Source organism: Cydia pomonella, chromosome 2, assembly GCF_033807575.1.
Source record: "Cydia pomonella isolate Wapato2018A chromosome 2, ilCydPomo1, whole genome shotgun sequence".
In the NCBI taxonomy this organism is placed as follows: Eukaryota; Metazoa; Arthropoda; class Insecta; order Lepidoptera; family Tortricidae; genus Cydia; species Cydia pomonella.
The window spans coordinates 992,239-1,009,751 of record NC_084704.1 but is presented as its reverse complement, the minus strand read 5'-3'; the positions used below and the strand labels follow the sequence as shown (position 1 = coordinate 1,009,751).

At 36.0% G+C, this 17,513-nt stretch overlaps 1 protein-coding gene across 1 annotated transcript in view; it reads right to left on the bottom strand.

Annotated features, from left to right (window-relative positions):
- LOC133515617 (uncharacterized) overlaps positions 1-17,513 on the bottom strand; it is a 1,004,237-nt gene that overhangs the window by 148,847 nt on the left and 837,877 nt on the right. The window contains 1 exon segment of the mRNA XM_061848189.1: positions 8,209-8,381. Coding sequence (XP_061704173.1) covers positions 8,209-8,381 — 173 coding nt within the window.

Below are 17,513 nucleotides of genomic sequence, written 5' to 3'. Positions count from 1 at the left end.
CGACGTAACACTTCTTGATAGATATTTTATAGAAATGTAGATGTAAGTATTATATATTAATGTGCCATAGGAAAGTTTCCACAATTTCTAATTTTTCTACATGGAAAAGTTTCGAAATTCTATAAATATTTGTAAGGGAATAGAACTATTTAATTTCCAAAAAGAAATAGTGAATATTATCTATCATTTATTTCTTATCAAAAATAACGGCCCGATTGAAATGATTAAGACACGTTTAAGTTCTTGGAAAAATCTTTAAAAGATCGATAGCTAAACGACATTCAAAAGTCAAAATTGACGTTTATTTCGATTCCGCTGTGATCCCAATAAGATCTATCTACGATACTTATTTCTAACGTCAAAATGACATTGGTTGCCCAAATCGCACCTTCTGTCAATTATACGACGAATAAACGATATCTAAATGAGAACTTATCTAAACCAGAACTTATCGTTATCGTATCTCATTCTTCGAATCGGGCCGTAAATAACAGATAAGAGTAGATATTCCTTATAAGGTATCTTTTACTAGACACACCTTGCTTGCACATCTGTGAGATGTAGGCATCTACAGTTAGAATTAGAAGTACTGAAGCGGGTGAGGTTGTCAAAACAGTAGTAGATTAACTTCTAGTTAAATCTAATTTTCAATTATACCTACATATAGGCTAAGTCAGTGGCATAGATATAATTAAACAGTGTCCAGACAATCAGTGAGCCAATCAAGACATCACGCGTGGCTACACACTGGATAGGCTCACGCATAGGGATGGGCCGGTTTCGGCGGCAATTCGGGGGCAATTTCGCTTTGACGATATTAATATGACGGGGAAAGAATGTTGTTTCATAAGTCGACATCGATAAACTTTGACATATCATACAATCATTATAAAAATATTAACTGAATTATTGTTAAATTTAATTTTAAACTACAGTGACTCGAAACAAAACGATTGAATTAAAACAATTTTATATGTCTATGTCACTAACTCATACGAACCAAGTATGTATAAATGAGTTTACTTTTAAAATAATGACGTCATATGTGTCAGAGCGGTCAAGGTGCTCAAAAATATGTGAACAGACTCTAGCGCCTTGACGATATTTGTTTATTTTTATTAAATATCAAATAGTTTTAATTGTGTTTATGTATTTCAATCGTGGCTGAATGCCGGGATGGATCTGGTCCTTCGATACCTACGCTGTCAAAAAATGACAATATGGCGGACGAATGTTTCAAATGTCAGCGTATATAAAAATTATTTCGCTTGATTTTTTTTTCTCGAGTGTCATGAAAAACATTATGTGCAACTCCGGGGGTAAGAATATTGCAAACTCGCATCTTACATTAAAACCCTCGTTTCCAATATTGCACTTAAGTACCTACCCCGCTCGTTGAAGCAGTCACATTTTCTAATTATGATATAGAAATTGTTTCATATTGATATCTATAACACTTAATTATACGAGTCTAAAAACCACATTCGAGTCTTAAAGCAGAGGACTCAATGGACTCGTTTTTTAAGTGTTTTAACTTTAACCAACACTATCGGCGACAACAGCCCAGCACTATGCTCGGCATTTGCGTTAACGCAGCGTTATCGCTTGATCGAATCACGTATGCTAATGGACACAGAGCCGATTAAAGACGTATGGAGGACAGATGAATATCACAGAAGGTAGTTGAGTTATCTCGGTTTATTACATTTATTTGCGGCCTATTCTTTTATAGAGTAGGTTTATATGATAGCTAACATAAAAATAAACTTATATCTTATATACTTACCCACTATATACCTATTTACCCATTTATATTATATTATACGATATTATACGATATTGTACGGGTGCGAAACCTGGTTTGTCCGCAAAGACCTAATGACAAAACTCCAAGTGTTTGTGAACAAATGCTTAAGGCAAATTCTGCACATCTTTTGGCCTAACTGGATCACAAACGCTCACTTAAGGAGAATAACCGGACAAGCACCCGTACATAAGGAGATCCAAACGCGCAAATGGCATTGGATAGGGCATATCCTCAGGAAGCCTGACACCCACCTATCCAAGGTGGCCCTGACTTTGAAGATGCCCGGAAAACGGAAACATGGTCGCCCTAAATCTACTTGGCGCCGTTCCGTGGAGCAAGAGTTGGGTGTATTGGGGATGGGGTGGGAGGAGGTTACCCAAGCTGCCCAGGACCGGAGTCAGTGGAAGAAAATGGTACGAGCCCTACACCCCAGCAGGGGGTAACAGGATGAAAAGAAGAAGATTATACGAATATACGGCAACAATTATCACTCGTTTGACTGCCTCCTAGCTTAGTCGGTAGTGGTTCTGCCTAATAAGCAGGAGGTCCCGGGTTCGAATCCCGGTAAGGACATTTATTTGTGTGTTCATCACGAATATTTATTCCTGAGTTATTTGTTACCTAAAGGTTGTCTGGAAGAGATCGCTTTTTAGCGATAAGACCGCCTATTGTTTACCTCTACTTCTGATTCTGTTTTCTCTCTGTATTGTTTTTATTGAGGTGTGCAATAAAGAGTATTTGTATTGTATTGTATTGTATATACCGGGCGTGGCCTATAACACGAGCAATAAATTTAACTGTAGGCTATACTCCTGAAACTAACCAACATTTGTTCAGCTATTTTTAAAAATAATAAACTTCCTATTTTTGATACAAATTAAATATTAACTTCAATGTACTGCTTTAAACGTAACAAAATTCGCAATACATTCTGCCTTAGCATAAACTTTTAAGTGTTCTAAAAATCAAAATACAAGTTATTTTAAAAAGTTTCTGCGCAAATGTTGGTTAGATTGAGGAGTACAGCCTACAGTTATCTGTTATCTGTATGTTTTTATCTATGTAAGTATGTTCATCATTGCCGGAGATTCCATAGTACAAGCTTTGCTTAGTTTGGGGCTAGGTCGATATGTGTGAGATTGTCCCGAAATAAATAAATAAATATTATAGGACATTATTACACAAATTGACTAAGTCCCACAGTAAGCTCAATAAGGCTTGTGTTGAGGGTACTTAGACAACGATATATATAATATATAAATATTTATAAATACTTAAATACATAGAAAACACCCATGACTCAGGAACAAATTTCCATGCTCATCACACGAATAAATGCCCTAACCAGGATTTGAACCCGGGACCATCAGCTTCGTAGGCAGGGTCACTACCCACTAGGCCAAACCGGTCGTCAATATTTATCTATTAATCCTAGCATAAAAAATACCTAGTGACTCGTATTACTCATTCTGGATTTACTTTCCCGGTAGATATATTCTGACCCTCTCTTACCTCCAGGAGCTTCATTCCTCGGATTTTATCATAGTATTTAAGACAACGTCCATTATAGCTCACAAAAGGGAAGACTGAGGAATCCCCGACGCTAGAATGCACGCTTTACACTTTGTATTTATTTAAGCTATTCGAGCGAAACTTTAAGTACCTAATTTGATATTATGTTGGAGGAATAAGATGCTTTGCTTTATTATGATGTGTCGAGAATACCTTTAACGTAGCTTTATGTAAGGGCTTGTGCACAGATCGCGAGGTTCGATAGGGGGGGACCCCCCGGTCACGAAAAAATCACGACAGATCACGTTGGAGGGGGGTATAAGGAGACCTCACGTGTATTTTTTTATAGTGAACGAAAGTAAGAAAAATATCTACTACATACTTTTTCTCGGTTTCGTTAAAGATAAATCTTCACTTGGCACTTCAAAATAGCGAGTATAAACAAGATTTGCTCTATACAATACTATTTATCTTAAAATTGGTCGAATGAAAAAATAAAATAAAAATACACGTGAGGTAATGTGGGGGAGGGGGGGTTAGCCAAGAACCTCACCAAATATCACCAAGGGGGAGGGGGGGTCTAAAAAGTTTCCGAAAAAAGCTCGCGTGATTTGTGCACAATATAACAACTTTTTTTAAACCAACATATTATTATTCTAATGGTTTGCATAGGTACTAAAATCTATAAAAATATATTTTTATTAATAACTCTTCCGGAAACTACTCGTAAGATCAACGATCGACAAATATATTTCACGAGAGAGAATACTGCAATTATAGAGTATTGAGCAGAAAACAATATACCTAGTTTGTTAATAAGTAAGATAAATACGGATAAATACGACTGACCTCCATATTAACAATCCACCTCTATTTCTCTTTACTTTCGCATAGTGGCAAATGTATGAACTCGCAATAAACACGAATCAATTTGTAAAAATGCCCCAATATCAAGGTACATAAGTCACACTTACCCGTATATACTATCGCGAATTATGACATTATTATACCAACCAGTTTTATTTTGAGAAACTCTAAGAATTCCGTGTTTATCTAAAGTATACCGAAAGAAATTGCCTACTAATCCATCATTCCCCTACAACGAAACAACATTACCTCTCGAAATTCATAATCATCCTAGTTACACGCAAATTTAAGCCCTCCCCCCCTCCCCCCTTCCGTATCAGACGAGACAATTTGCCCTAGCCCTCGGCTACCAATTCCGTGCAAATGCTTTGAAGTTCCCGGTCAATTGGTAATAATTTCTTAAATTACACTCTAATACAGTTATGACAATTTTCTGCAGATTTCGCAGGGAGATGGTTTACTTTAGACTTAATAGAGACGGCGAGGTAATTGCAAAAGGTTTTATTTAATTTGAAAGGTGAAAGTAAAATTGTTAAAGCATAATTATTATAAAATTGATATAGTTATATTGGGAGACACTACATTTCGCAGGGTTGAAAATATATTGCTGTAATATACTAGCAGCACTGCTCAGTATTGCATATTCATTTATTTCGTAGATGCACACGAAGGTGAAAAAACGTTTTCAAACATTGATAAGAATAAAGTAAATACATTTTAAATAATACACTGTCAGTGTTAAATTAGTAATAATACATAATAATGAAAAATAATATCCATAACATTAAAAAAAAATGTCACATAATTCACGTATGTCATAAAATGTATATCATTAATATTACTTCCAATTATTAAGAAATTTCTTCCGTTTTCAGCTCAAAGTTATTAAGTGACTGTTAGCTGCGTAAGATGTAGACGTCGGTTCGAATCCGGCCTCCGCCACTGGGAGGCTTTGTCACTTTTTCTTTAGATTGGAGACTTTTGAGAGGTGGTTGTGGAGGAGAACGGTGAGAATAAGTTGAACGGAGGAAAAAACGAACGAGGAAGTGCTGGGAATTGTTGGAGAGAGGAGACGCCTACTGAGGAAAATAGAGAATAGACGAGGCAAAATTATAGGTCATTTAATAAGATACGACACTTTCTTTAAACTTATTATAGAAGGCAAGAAGGTAGGAGAGGAAGACGAAAACCACGAGCAAGCTACATGCAGCAACTAAAAGGAAAAGCAAATGGCGTGTCTTAGAGGGACCTAAAGAACTTGGCCGGGGAACGCGAAAACTGGCGTGTACTCCACCGACAAGATCAAGACAAGATCATCATCATCAAAATTTAAGAGCATGGCGCTCTTAAATTTTGATGATGATGATATATATATGCATCTATATATATCATAAATATAGACCGTTCCGTTGCGTTCCGACCTGGTTATAAATTAAGACCGTTCTGTTGCTTTAACATACTTTAAAATAGAGCCAAGGAAACATACAATTGTAAATGCATTATTAGCTGCATTCGGTCTTGAGTGAACATCAGAATTCCCAATATTTAGAGTGTATTTAGAACGCCTCCAAAGGCAGGCAAGTAAAGGTTGCCAGTAAATTTTTCGTGTAATTGCGTCATAGGAAGTTTTGCCAGTCATAAATAAATTATAATGGCCGTATAAACGCCTTGGTCCTAAAGGAGCATATCTTTTCAGGGTATTGAGCGAGAAAATTAAATTTTCGTGGGAAATTTGCTCGTGAACGTTAGGTTTTGGCAAACCTAGCATGTGCTGATTATCTTTATTGCTTATAAGCAATGTTGAGGGGAGTAACTCATTTATTTTTTCGAGCCATTACACTTTTTTTTTATATTAGTTACCTATGCGAAAATATTCACATACCCATTTATTACAAAAAAAAATCTAAGTAAGTAAGTAAGTAAGTAAATATTCTTTATTGCACCACAAAGAAAATAAATTTAAAAAACAGATTTACAATGTAAAGAAAGGTAGCAACAGGCGGTCTTATCGCTGTAAGCGATCTCTTCCAGACAACCTTAGGGTAGCAGGATATAAAGAACAGTAAGTTTTTAGAACAGGTAGTGCACGAATGAATTAGAGGAAAAGGAAAATTACACATACATCAAGCAGACAGTACATACAGTACATTCTAAATGATTAAAAAAGAAAATCTAAATCAGGAAATCTTCAGGGTTATTTTACCTACCCCTGAGAAGGCCCGGTTCTTAAAGTACTTTCAAATTTTCATACTTTTTATAAGTGTGAATGGCTTTAAATTTCGGGGCCATGTTCCCTAGTATCATAAACAAAACCGCAAGTCCATTTCAAGTAAAAAAAAATATATTTAATTAGGCGCAAAGACATTTTGACGTTTCATTATTATTCCAACAATCTGACTAACCAATAAAAATCACACGGTGACCACAAAGCGGACAGTCCCGTCCGGTTAACCGGTTACAGCCGGATAAGTGGATTACGGTTAGCCGCCGGCGACGAATAATTGCCGTAATGACGGTAACGGACTGATAAGTCGAGTGGAGTTTAGTGTGTGCCGATTTGTTGTAAACGGGTCTATATCGGGATTCCTAAATTTTTTTTGTCTTATTTTCGCACTAACCAATATATATAGATAGGATCACAGGCACTATATTTATTGGGCACAAAGAAAAAAAATGTCCCCAGTTTGGGTGTCAGTTTTGTGACGGACATACAAAATGAATGTAAAACTACGTCACAACACTAAATTTATTTTAGACACTGTTTTTTCCTTTTTAAATCGATAGCCTGTTATTTTTTCTCAAAACCCATATAAAATTTTCGCGTTTAGAAGTTTTAATATGGTAAGTTTCTGCTTACACTTTACAGGTATCAGAATTTTCATTAAACTCGCCTTCCGAATAAGATAATAAACCTCACAATTCCTTTACCATTATCAATAACAAGGCTTCCAGATATTTCAGTAATGATAAAGTGGCAATTAGGAAGGAATTCTCTGCATAAACTACAGATTAGGTCCTCGCCGCAAACCTTATTAGGTTGGACAACGGAGCGCTTTACTGTTGGCTTCTAGTATTTTGAGACTAAATACCGTCATATTTAGTCTCAAAATACTAGAAGCCAATATATTTAGCATTTGTATTAAACGGGCCGCTTTAGTATTGCTAATAGCCGGCAGAGTTTTATTCTATACTCATATACCAAATCACTTACTCATATAATTTTTTTAATATGTATTTCTTAATAATTTTGTAGTAAGTAGGGTAAATCGTCAATTGCTCATACTAAAAATGAATTCTGTTCAGCTATAAACAGAGATCGTTTTTAATATACGGTGGCCAATTATTAACGATTTACCCTATTTTATGTTTATAGTGCAGCGCAGTTCTGCACCCCTAGTGTAAATAATTTCGATTTCGAAACGTGACGTACGCGTTTGCGTTAAGTCTCATTTTGTATGGGTTTTTGAACAGCGCGCCAAGCGGGACGTTTTGGAAAGTCAAAAATCTCATACAAAATGACACTTAACGCAAACGCGTACGTCACGTTTCGCTGTCGAAAATATTTACACTAGGGGTACTGTTTATATTTAGAACAAATGAAGCTTTTAATGAAGATGTGTAAGTAAGTAAACAAATTCTATTCAATAGCAGTATGTCCTTAAATGGTTATTTTCGTCGAGTGTCGGCGCATCTCCCAACGTTGATAATAAAAGTAATTTTAAATGAGTATATTTGTATCCTTAAGTCTTCTTTTTTTACTACTTAAGTCTTCTTACGAAAGTTTCGTTTATCGGGGGACCTTTTCTCAAAACTGACTTCCATTTACATCCTATTGGTGACCTATTGTCACATTTGTGAAGACCGGTTTCTTTAATCCTAGCTTACATGGTCACTACATTCTTAAAATAATTTACTTCGGGACCTTAGATTCGGACCTAGCTGCCGCTGCACCATCACGGTATCCTCCTGCGAGGACATGGAGCCTTATCATCCTGTAAGTATGGAGTTCTGAAGGTACTGACCTGATAGCCATACTCTTGGCCTTGAGATGGTGCCATCGCTGGTTCATCTCATCCAGTCTCCGCTGCAGCATGACGGCATCCTCCTGCGAGGACAGGGAGCCGAGCAGCCGCCGGCCGGTGCCGGTGAGCGACGCGTACACATCGCGGTGGGTCTCGATCTCTGATTGGAGGTCCTGGGGACAAAATAGGACATATAAATTTTTTACATACTTAAAAAAGGAGCAGGTGATCAATTGGAGCATTTTTTATGAAATCCATGCCACACCAATAGTACCAATACTATTAAATAATACCCGCAAGCAACTAATGGACATCTTTCTTTCTTTCTTAAAAAACCACACGAGGGTTGATATTCGGTTCGATGTGTGTTAACGCTTTTAAGATTTGGCTAAGCAAGATTTCAAACATGTCATTTCTTACTTACTAGCGCACGTAAAACGGATAATAAATAAGATGGGAGTACGCTCTTTTCTAGAAGGTTTTGTATTTGTATATATAAGATGTATTATGTTCAATGCCTAAAGTAATTCTGTACCCCTAGTGTAAATTTGATCGACATCATAACGTGACGAACGCGTTTGCGTTAAGTCTCATTTTGTATAGGATTTTGAGTTTCCAAAACGTCCCGCTTGGCGCGCTCTTTCTAAATCCAATACAAAATGAGACTAAACGCAAACGCGTACGTCACGTTTCGAAATCGAATTTATTTACACTAGGGGTCCTGAATACATAGGTCTAGTGTCTACTTGATACAGCAAAAACAATAAAAAGATAAATAATCTAAATATTAGAATTCCATTCGTATTTGAGGTTAATTGATGACATTTAATCTATGTAAACGAAACAATTACTTGAAAACCAACGCTTACCGAACTCAAAATGTAGCCTACAGAATAAAATAAAAATATTAAGTAAATAAAACTACCGTTTTTACCCGTAACCTCGCCGCATGTCACGATCATGACATTTCCATTCATGATAAATTTCAATTCATCTGCTCCCAAAACTTGGTAAAAGCTGGAATAACTCAGTCCACAATAATAGTTGTCGGCATTTTGTTTGCGCCATAAGTGCGCTATTCGTTTTGGCGGACAGCCGTAAGATACTGTGAGGGGAAAACGAGCGTTTAAGACACGACGGTTATTTTGACGTTAGAATATATAAAGGTTACTTGACGACATTTAATGTAAAGCTTAAGATAGCTTATTTTCCAAGTAGGCATAATACAATGTGCTTATGAACGTCAAATAAAGCTACGCCGGCTCTAACCCTACACCTCTGACCCGAGAAGATTTAAATCCCTCCTAAGTTGTAGGAGGGTATCCGAATACGGCAAGAAACTCGGCGGGACACATATTTTCAAAGCATTACATCTCAGAACTTACATGCATATTTACTAATTTTTTATTTGAAAAAAGGTGACTGATTATGCTCTTATTGCCGGTTGCACCGTACCGCTTTTCAACCAACATTACATGAATACAAATTAAACATTATATTTATGTATAATCTGTGGTAGAGGTAAAACAATGGCCAGGATTATTCCTAAAAAGGAACTTTTCCAGATAACATTTGGGGTTTAGGGTTTGGTTTGATAGGTCAACGTTAAAATGTAGGTAAGTACTGATTAAAAAAAAGTCTATAGTGTAACTACATTCACAAAGAGATCAGGAGGCCAATTCAAACTTATATTTGGATATCTAAATGATGTCATTTACGCATTCATTTCACTCGTACGTATCTGCATGTGTATTAGCGAGACGCTAATATAATTTTGATGTCAAAATGTAAGTTCAAATTGGCCTCCCAATTGTTTTCGACTTACAAATTGTTTGACAAGGAATATTATCATAACATATTTATTTATAACTTTATAAACACAACCAGTTTTTGAAGCAAGCTAAACACCAAATAAAACGCAGCGTTTTCCCTCAACAGCAGTACACCATGTAGTGATATAACAAGTAATATAAATCACGGGACCGGACAAAGGAAAGGCTTAAAACAGCAAATATTTGGGGAATGTCGAATACCGCGTGTCAGCCCTATTGTCATTGTGTTCTTGCGCAATTTGTCCGTGTGTCTCTGCGTCGTTTATTTAATCTGTGGTAAGATTAACAAGATACAAAGGGGACAGGTTTTATTCAATTGGTGCAAATGTGGATACTGGCCATGCTACGAGTAGGTGGACATAAGCTGACCAACTTTCAATACACACCTATTTCTGATGGTGATATGACTAGTGTCCGCCCGAAATCGGTTTTTTGTCAAAATCGAAACCGAAGATTTAGGTTTGCTCTATCTTCTGTCGAAACCAAACCTTCGGTAGTAAATATGATTTCTAAGCTAAAGTCGACCGTAACCGAAACTTTGGCGGGACAGTATCTAAAAGTTATGGCAGTACAGTTATGGCACGTCCGAAAGGATCTGCATTCTTTTGGGCTCATAGGTTACAATTTTACAACATCACCATTGAACATTGCACATTGTATATATTTTGTTTTTCTGTGTCTCAACCTGCCTTAGGTACAATAAAGTGTTTACATATATACATTGGTCTAACAACTGTCAATTGCACCAATGCTTAAACCTAGAAAATTTTATTAGTACATCTAGAATAAACAGCCATCATAACCCCAACTAACGCGCAAATGTATCAAACGCTTTACCGAAAAACCCAACCCTTCCAACAAATAGGTTCATATGTAACCCCCTTTATAACGAAGACGGATATGGGGATATATTTCCATGCCGGAGTCCATGGGATCTATCAAACGGATCGGCTGTCGAAAAGATGTATCGGGGTATTTGTTTCCATTTTTATCGAGTGTTTTTTATAGGATTTAGATAAATTGAAAACGCTGTATTCAATTGTGAGAATTGTAGACATAATATTGAATTCTGACGGCGTTCGTTTATGAAGCACTAATCACTAGTGTTGGTAGGAATTTTAGTCGTTTGATTCTGAATTTGAAGAACTCGACTCGTTTTTACGAGATCGGCGCTTAAAAAACTTCTGACTCTTCTAAGTCCCGAGGCCAGTTCTTTATTGAGTCTTTTTAAGAGCAACTCAAACGGACTCAAGCCTCCGTCAACAATTTTATTGGTTTTACCTTAATAACAGTAAAGAAATTATGCGTTATTGTATGATTTGTGAACCTACTCCACGAATATTAAAAGCAATGCATTAAAGGCAATGCTTTTCGAAATTTTGCAAACAAAAAAAAGTGAGAGTTCTCCGAAAAGGACTCAAGTCTCTTCAAAAGACTCGGGTCTCTAACAAGTTGAAAAACATTCGAGTCGGAAAAACTGAATCAAGCAAACCTCATCTAAAAAGGTAGGTACTACAAGTTAGTAAAAAATGATACAATAATCTCACTGCGCTTGTTTGTGAGAGAGGACACGACCGGGACTCCCGAGACGCTCAAACCGATGTGAGCGTTGAAAACATAACTTAAAAAATATCCCGGAAAAAACGATTGCTTAATTAATAAAAGATTTTAAAGACTTCTAAATACAGAAATAATTAAAGACACTTCGGGAGGTTTAGATATATAATCTTCGTCAATCTTCTTAAGTTCGTAAATAGGGAATGTCAGGATTTTAAGGTTATGTCCGAAGTCTTGTCAGGATATTCCATCTTTTAATATTACATCACTACCCGCGATGCCCGCGTAGAAGTTGTTAAAACTTTTAACCTCACTTTCACCTCCTTAGAGATTGAATTTCATTGCTGTCTTGGAACGGCTCAGCTACATTTGAAGAAATTTAAAATTTCAAGTGTTTTACGACTATAAGTTGTCTGTTCGAAACAGTTTTATATGCGAACAAAAACATTTTAAAATAATACATTTTTACCGTATTTCTCTCGTAAGTAAACATTTTATTTTACGAGAAAAAATAAATATTGATTACATCAGATATAACGAACAAAGGCGAACTTATTTAATTCACTTGATATGTGTCTAGCACCACAATGTACCTTTATTTTCAGTGAATCAATTACTTTAATTGCAATAATACAATTAAAATATGGTACACAATAAAATCAACATAAAATATGATAAAACAATCACAACACATGCATTACAGATTAGGATGACAGAGTTAGAATTACACATAGGCAGAGGATAGAATGAGAATTCAGCGCGGACGTGGTTTTAAACGTGGACGCAACTGATATTGGTGTAGGAGCAGTAGGAGCACCAATGTGTCATGACCTTATGACCGCCAGCGTCGTATTATAAGCTCTGATAATATTAAGTTTCAGTCCAAGTCTAAGACTAAACTAACAAAGATGTAAAATGACAATAAACAGCGACATTATAAATGGAAGCTCGGAGACGATACTTCATAATTAGCGGCATCCGTCCCAGGAGATTTATAGCCGAGATTCACTTACTTTTATACTGTCATCTTGCAAAGAGCATAATATTGTAGAGTATCCTAACGAGTTTGCTTCTATACCTAAGTGCCTATTTTATGTAACTTGCACTGTTTGTAAGTTCGGGTCAAAATTTGCAAGCTTAATTACACATGTCCGATTACTTGATTGAGCTGAAACTTCACATACATTATATGTACGTTGGGTTACAATCTGACAATGAAGTATGTGGTAAATAAATAAATATTATTGGACATTATTACACAAATTGACTAAGTCCTACAGTAAACTCAATAAAGCTTGTGTTGTGGGTACTTAGACAACGATATATATATGTATACTTCAATACATAGAAAACACCCTTGACTCAGGAACAAATATTCGTGCTCATCACACAAATAAATGCCCTTACCAGGATTTGAACCCGGGACCATCGGCTTCGATAGGCAGGGCCACTTCCCACTAGACCAGACCGGTCGTCAAGTCGTCGGTCGTGATAAAACAACGCAACCTAATTGTATTTGAGATTATTACAATTGCCTCGATGAGTATTAAAAAAATTAAATTAAAATTATTTTATTTCAGACAGAGTCCATATACATCTTACAAATAAAACTACAAATGAAATAAATTAAAAATCACAATTACAAATTAGACCACAAATAAAAACTATTATCATACACAATTTATTTATATTACACTATTTACACATAAATACGCATTAAGTATTAGTTGCCTGTTGAAAGCAACGTTTTCAGGATGCTGATGGGGTTGCCACGGCACTGTAGTGCGTCGGGAATGTTCGCGGAGGCGCACACGGATGACTTTTTTGCAATTATACGCAACAGATCGGCGTCACTTATGCAGAGACTGTGTGGCAGTACCAATAGCATCCTGAAAACGTTGGCAGGTAAGATAGATGCACCACTGCTCATGCACTGGAATGGACTGCATGTGGCAGCCACAGATGCTGAGAAGTGGTGCATCTAGATTGCCTAGTTATATATATATATATATTTTTTTTTTATATATTTATTTTTTTTGTACTTGTAGATATATTATTAGATTTATTATTATTATTTTGTATGTCACTAACCTTAATTAATTTTAAGATTTGTTGTAAATACTAACAATTATGGATCTATTGTGGATTCGAATTAAATAAATAATTGAAATTGAAAAAATTGAAAGAAGAGTACTGTCAACAGTTTATATTTATCAAAAATGAATTTTTTGACATAAAACTTATTCTTATTTAGCCATCCACACTGTCACCTCTGTACATTCCCCCGTCTATGCCAGACCCAGGTGTGCGTTAACCTGGCGGGTCGTATCGTTAAATTGATACGCCTTAAGTCCGTGGCTTAAGCGAGACCCTCTACAGTTTCTGTAATGGAGCCAACCTGAAAGCTTCAGGTGTATTTGCGAACTTGTTTGGAACAACGAACGTATAAGCCGTATACGGCTGAGAGTGATATGGAGATACGTCTTTTTTAATCCGATGAATCCATGGTACGGCGTTTTAACACCTTGTATCACCTCCCTAAGCCATGAAACTAGTTATATGAGACTGGTATGGTGATATAGATTGTCTTTATGTAAACTCACCCATTGATTGCTAAGAACGGGGGTGTCGTGAGTTGGCATGCTCAGTTAGCATGCGAGTTAGCGCCAAAAATGCTTATAAGTAATAGGTTGTACGCTGTCAAAATACGAGTAAAGTCATGCTTTTAAAGCTACATTCATTTGTACGTACCTAATATTCTGTGAGGAAAGAGAAGGTCAGAGTTTTTTGGACACGACAACGCATATCTACGAAATGCTGTATCTAAATCCAAAATAAATAGATTCCTATTATCTAACTAGCCTAATGTTGTATTCAGGGTCAGTCAGTCAAAACCAACAGTTAATTAAGCTTAAAAAAACACGTATATTATTTACACTTAAGACCCCACAAATATATCGAACCCTAATGTCAATTAGGTGGGCTCCTTTATCTCTGTGTGTTCAGGCTCCTATACAGATGACTCGTTACTTTGACCGGTATGCCGGTGTTTCAAGGTTAACCCTTTTGGGGTACATTAGGGGCAGCTTTGCACTACATACAATAGACGAACTAATACATTTTAAACTATACTATTAACACATTATCTAATTTATATTACATTTACAGGCAAAACAAAGACGCCACAAATAAACCGAACCCTAATATCAATTAGGTCGGCTCCTTTATCTCTGTGTGCTCAGGCTCCTATCCAGCTCACTCGCCACTTTGACCGTTATGCTGGTGTTTCAAGGTTAACCCTTTTGGGGTACATTAGGGACAGCTTTGCACTACATACAATAGAGGAACTAATACATTTTAAACTGTACTATTAACACATTATCTAATTTATATTACATTTACAGGCAAAACAAAGACGCCACAAATAAACCGAACCCTAATATCAATTAGGTCGGCTCCTTTATCTCTGTGTGCTCAGGCTCCTATCTAGTGTTTTCGGAACCGGTATTCTTTTTGAGAACCGGGAATTTCGGTACTTTTGTATTACGGAACCGGGATTTCCCGGTTTTTTCGGTATTTTCGGTTCTTGCTAGTTTTTGTCATAGAAAACAAGGGTTATGCTTCAAAAGTAAACTAAAATTCTGTATTCAAGTAACTTTAATTCGAAATTTTTTCTTCTATTTTCTGTTCTCATACCTAGTAGTAGGTAATTATATATAAATCAGACTATAATTAATCATAGTGTTATGTTATTGTTAGGTACTAAAGTAAGTATTTACTGTCAATTAAAGGGTAAAAATAAGGCAGTCATCTTAGATTCCTTAACATTTAGAATTATCTTAAACATTAATATGTAATTTAAACACTTTAAGACTATAGCTCTAACCATTTGGATGTAAAACCTGTCTGACAGACGGACAGACAGACAGACGGACACTAGAGTGACTACAATAGGGCTCCGTTTGGATCCTTCGGGTACGAAACCCCGAAAAGTACTAGAAATAATCAAAGCAATAATTAAGTAGGTAGGTAAGGTAGGTTACCTATGTAAATAGATTCATGCTAATTTGTTAAAAAACCCAAGAAATATTGATGAACATTGTAATTTTGACAAATTTTGTAGAAAAAGTGGATTTTTTTTTTGTGTTTGGCGAATTGACACATTCTTTTAGGTAAGTAATTTATCTTTTGGCATTAATGGTTTTAGATTATATCATAGATTGTGAACCAAACAAGTAAATACTTCAAACTTTATCTAAATACATTGTCTGGTTCATAAGATATGATTTTTTTGCGAAAACGCTTTGCGAACCGCCGAGATTTTAAGAACCCGGGCGGTCCGCAAAGGAGTTTCCGCGTTATTTTGTAGGTGCCTAACAGATTAACTAAAATTATGATGTTTACGTAATAATACATACAAAAATACATACCACGAATTATTCACGTTAGTTTTGAATGTTTGAATAGTAGCAAGTGTGGAAAATTAAAGTAAGAGTAAATAAGTAAATAGTAGTGTGAATCGCTTAATAAAAATAAAATTCCCGAAAGTACCGAAAGAACCGGGAATCAAATTTGGTTTCCCGGTTCCATTTTACTGACAAAAGAACCGGGAATTCCCGGTACTTTCGAGACCGGGATTTCCCGGTTCTGAACCCTACTCCTATCCAGCTGACTCGTCTCTTTGACCGTTATGCTGGTGTTTCAAGGTTAACCCTTTTGGGGTACATTAAGGGCAGGTTTGCACTACTTACAATAGATGATCTGATACATTTTATACTGTACTATTAACACATTTATATTAAATTTATAGGGAAAACAAAGACGCCAAAAATAAACCGAACCCTAATATTAATTAGGTCGGCTCCTTTATCTCTGTGTGCTCAGGCTCTTATCCAGCCCAACCGCTATATTATTTTAGCAGTTTGTGCAGGTTTCAAGGTCAACCCTTTGCGGCACAGACTGCATCAAAAAAAGTATTTACATTTATTTCCTAATAGAGCAAAATTAAATCTCAAACAGAAAGAAAAGTCGATACCTCCTAAGTATACTGACAGACCAATTCGAACGTTCACTGACATTAGTGAAACCGATGCTAGAATGATATTATTGATTGCCGTTTTATCGCCTAGTAAAAGTGTTGAGTTGTAATTTAACAAACGTATATATAGTCTGTAAGGTATTTGTAATAGGGGCCTGGTTACTTGAATCAAATTTGAAACAAATAAATAAATTTTAAGTTAATTAAATTATTGGAATCATGTAAGTCACTGACATTCGCGCTTTCATTTCGCCCATACTTATCCGCTCAAGTATTAGTGCGAGCGAGACGCCCGCGCGAATGACAGCTATGATTATAACTGTTATGATTCCAATATCATGCTATTATCAGTACACGTTTAAATATGTCTGTGTGGCTGGTACAAAATCCGGATTTTACAAAAGTTTGGTTTACGGTTTAACTTTCGTATACAAATAATCACCTCGATAAAATAAACAAGCGAAAATCAATCAAATTCATGATCCATGGAAACCTTAAAAACGTTCCGTTCCACGGTTCCAAGCTCATCGTTCCGTTCCACGCTGTAATCGTTATTTCATTTGTACTGAATTTTAATTAATGCCGCAAACAAATGATTTTGCCCGTATCGGTGAGATTGGGTTTTTGCGAAATCCGATTGTTTATCGCTACTCACTATAGTTTCGAAATCATTTACAGGTTAAATATTACTACATGTATTTTTTCTCTATTTATTTGTTAGTAGTTTACAGAAAAGTAAAGATAAGTGGGATAAGACCGATTATTAAGACAAGACCAGACAATTATAAGTGCTTGCACATGAAAGCATCAGTCTTAACTTAATTCAACGGTGTAGATTTCGCGTAAACACAAATGGTAAACTAATAGAATTAACAAAA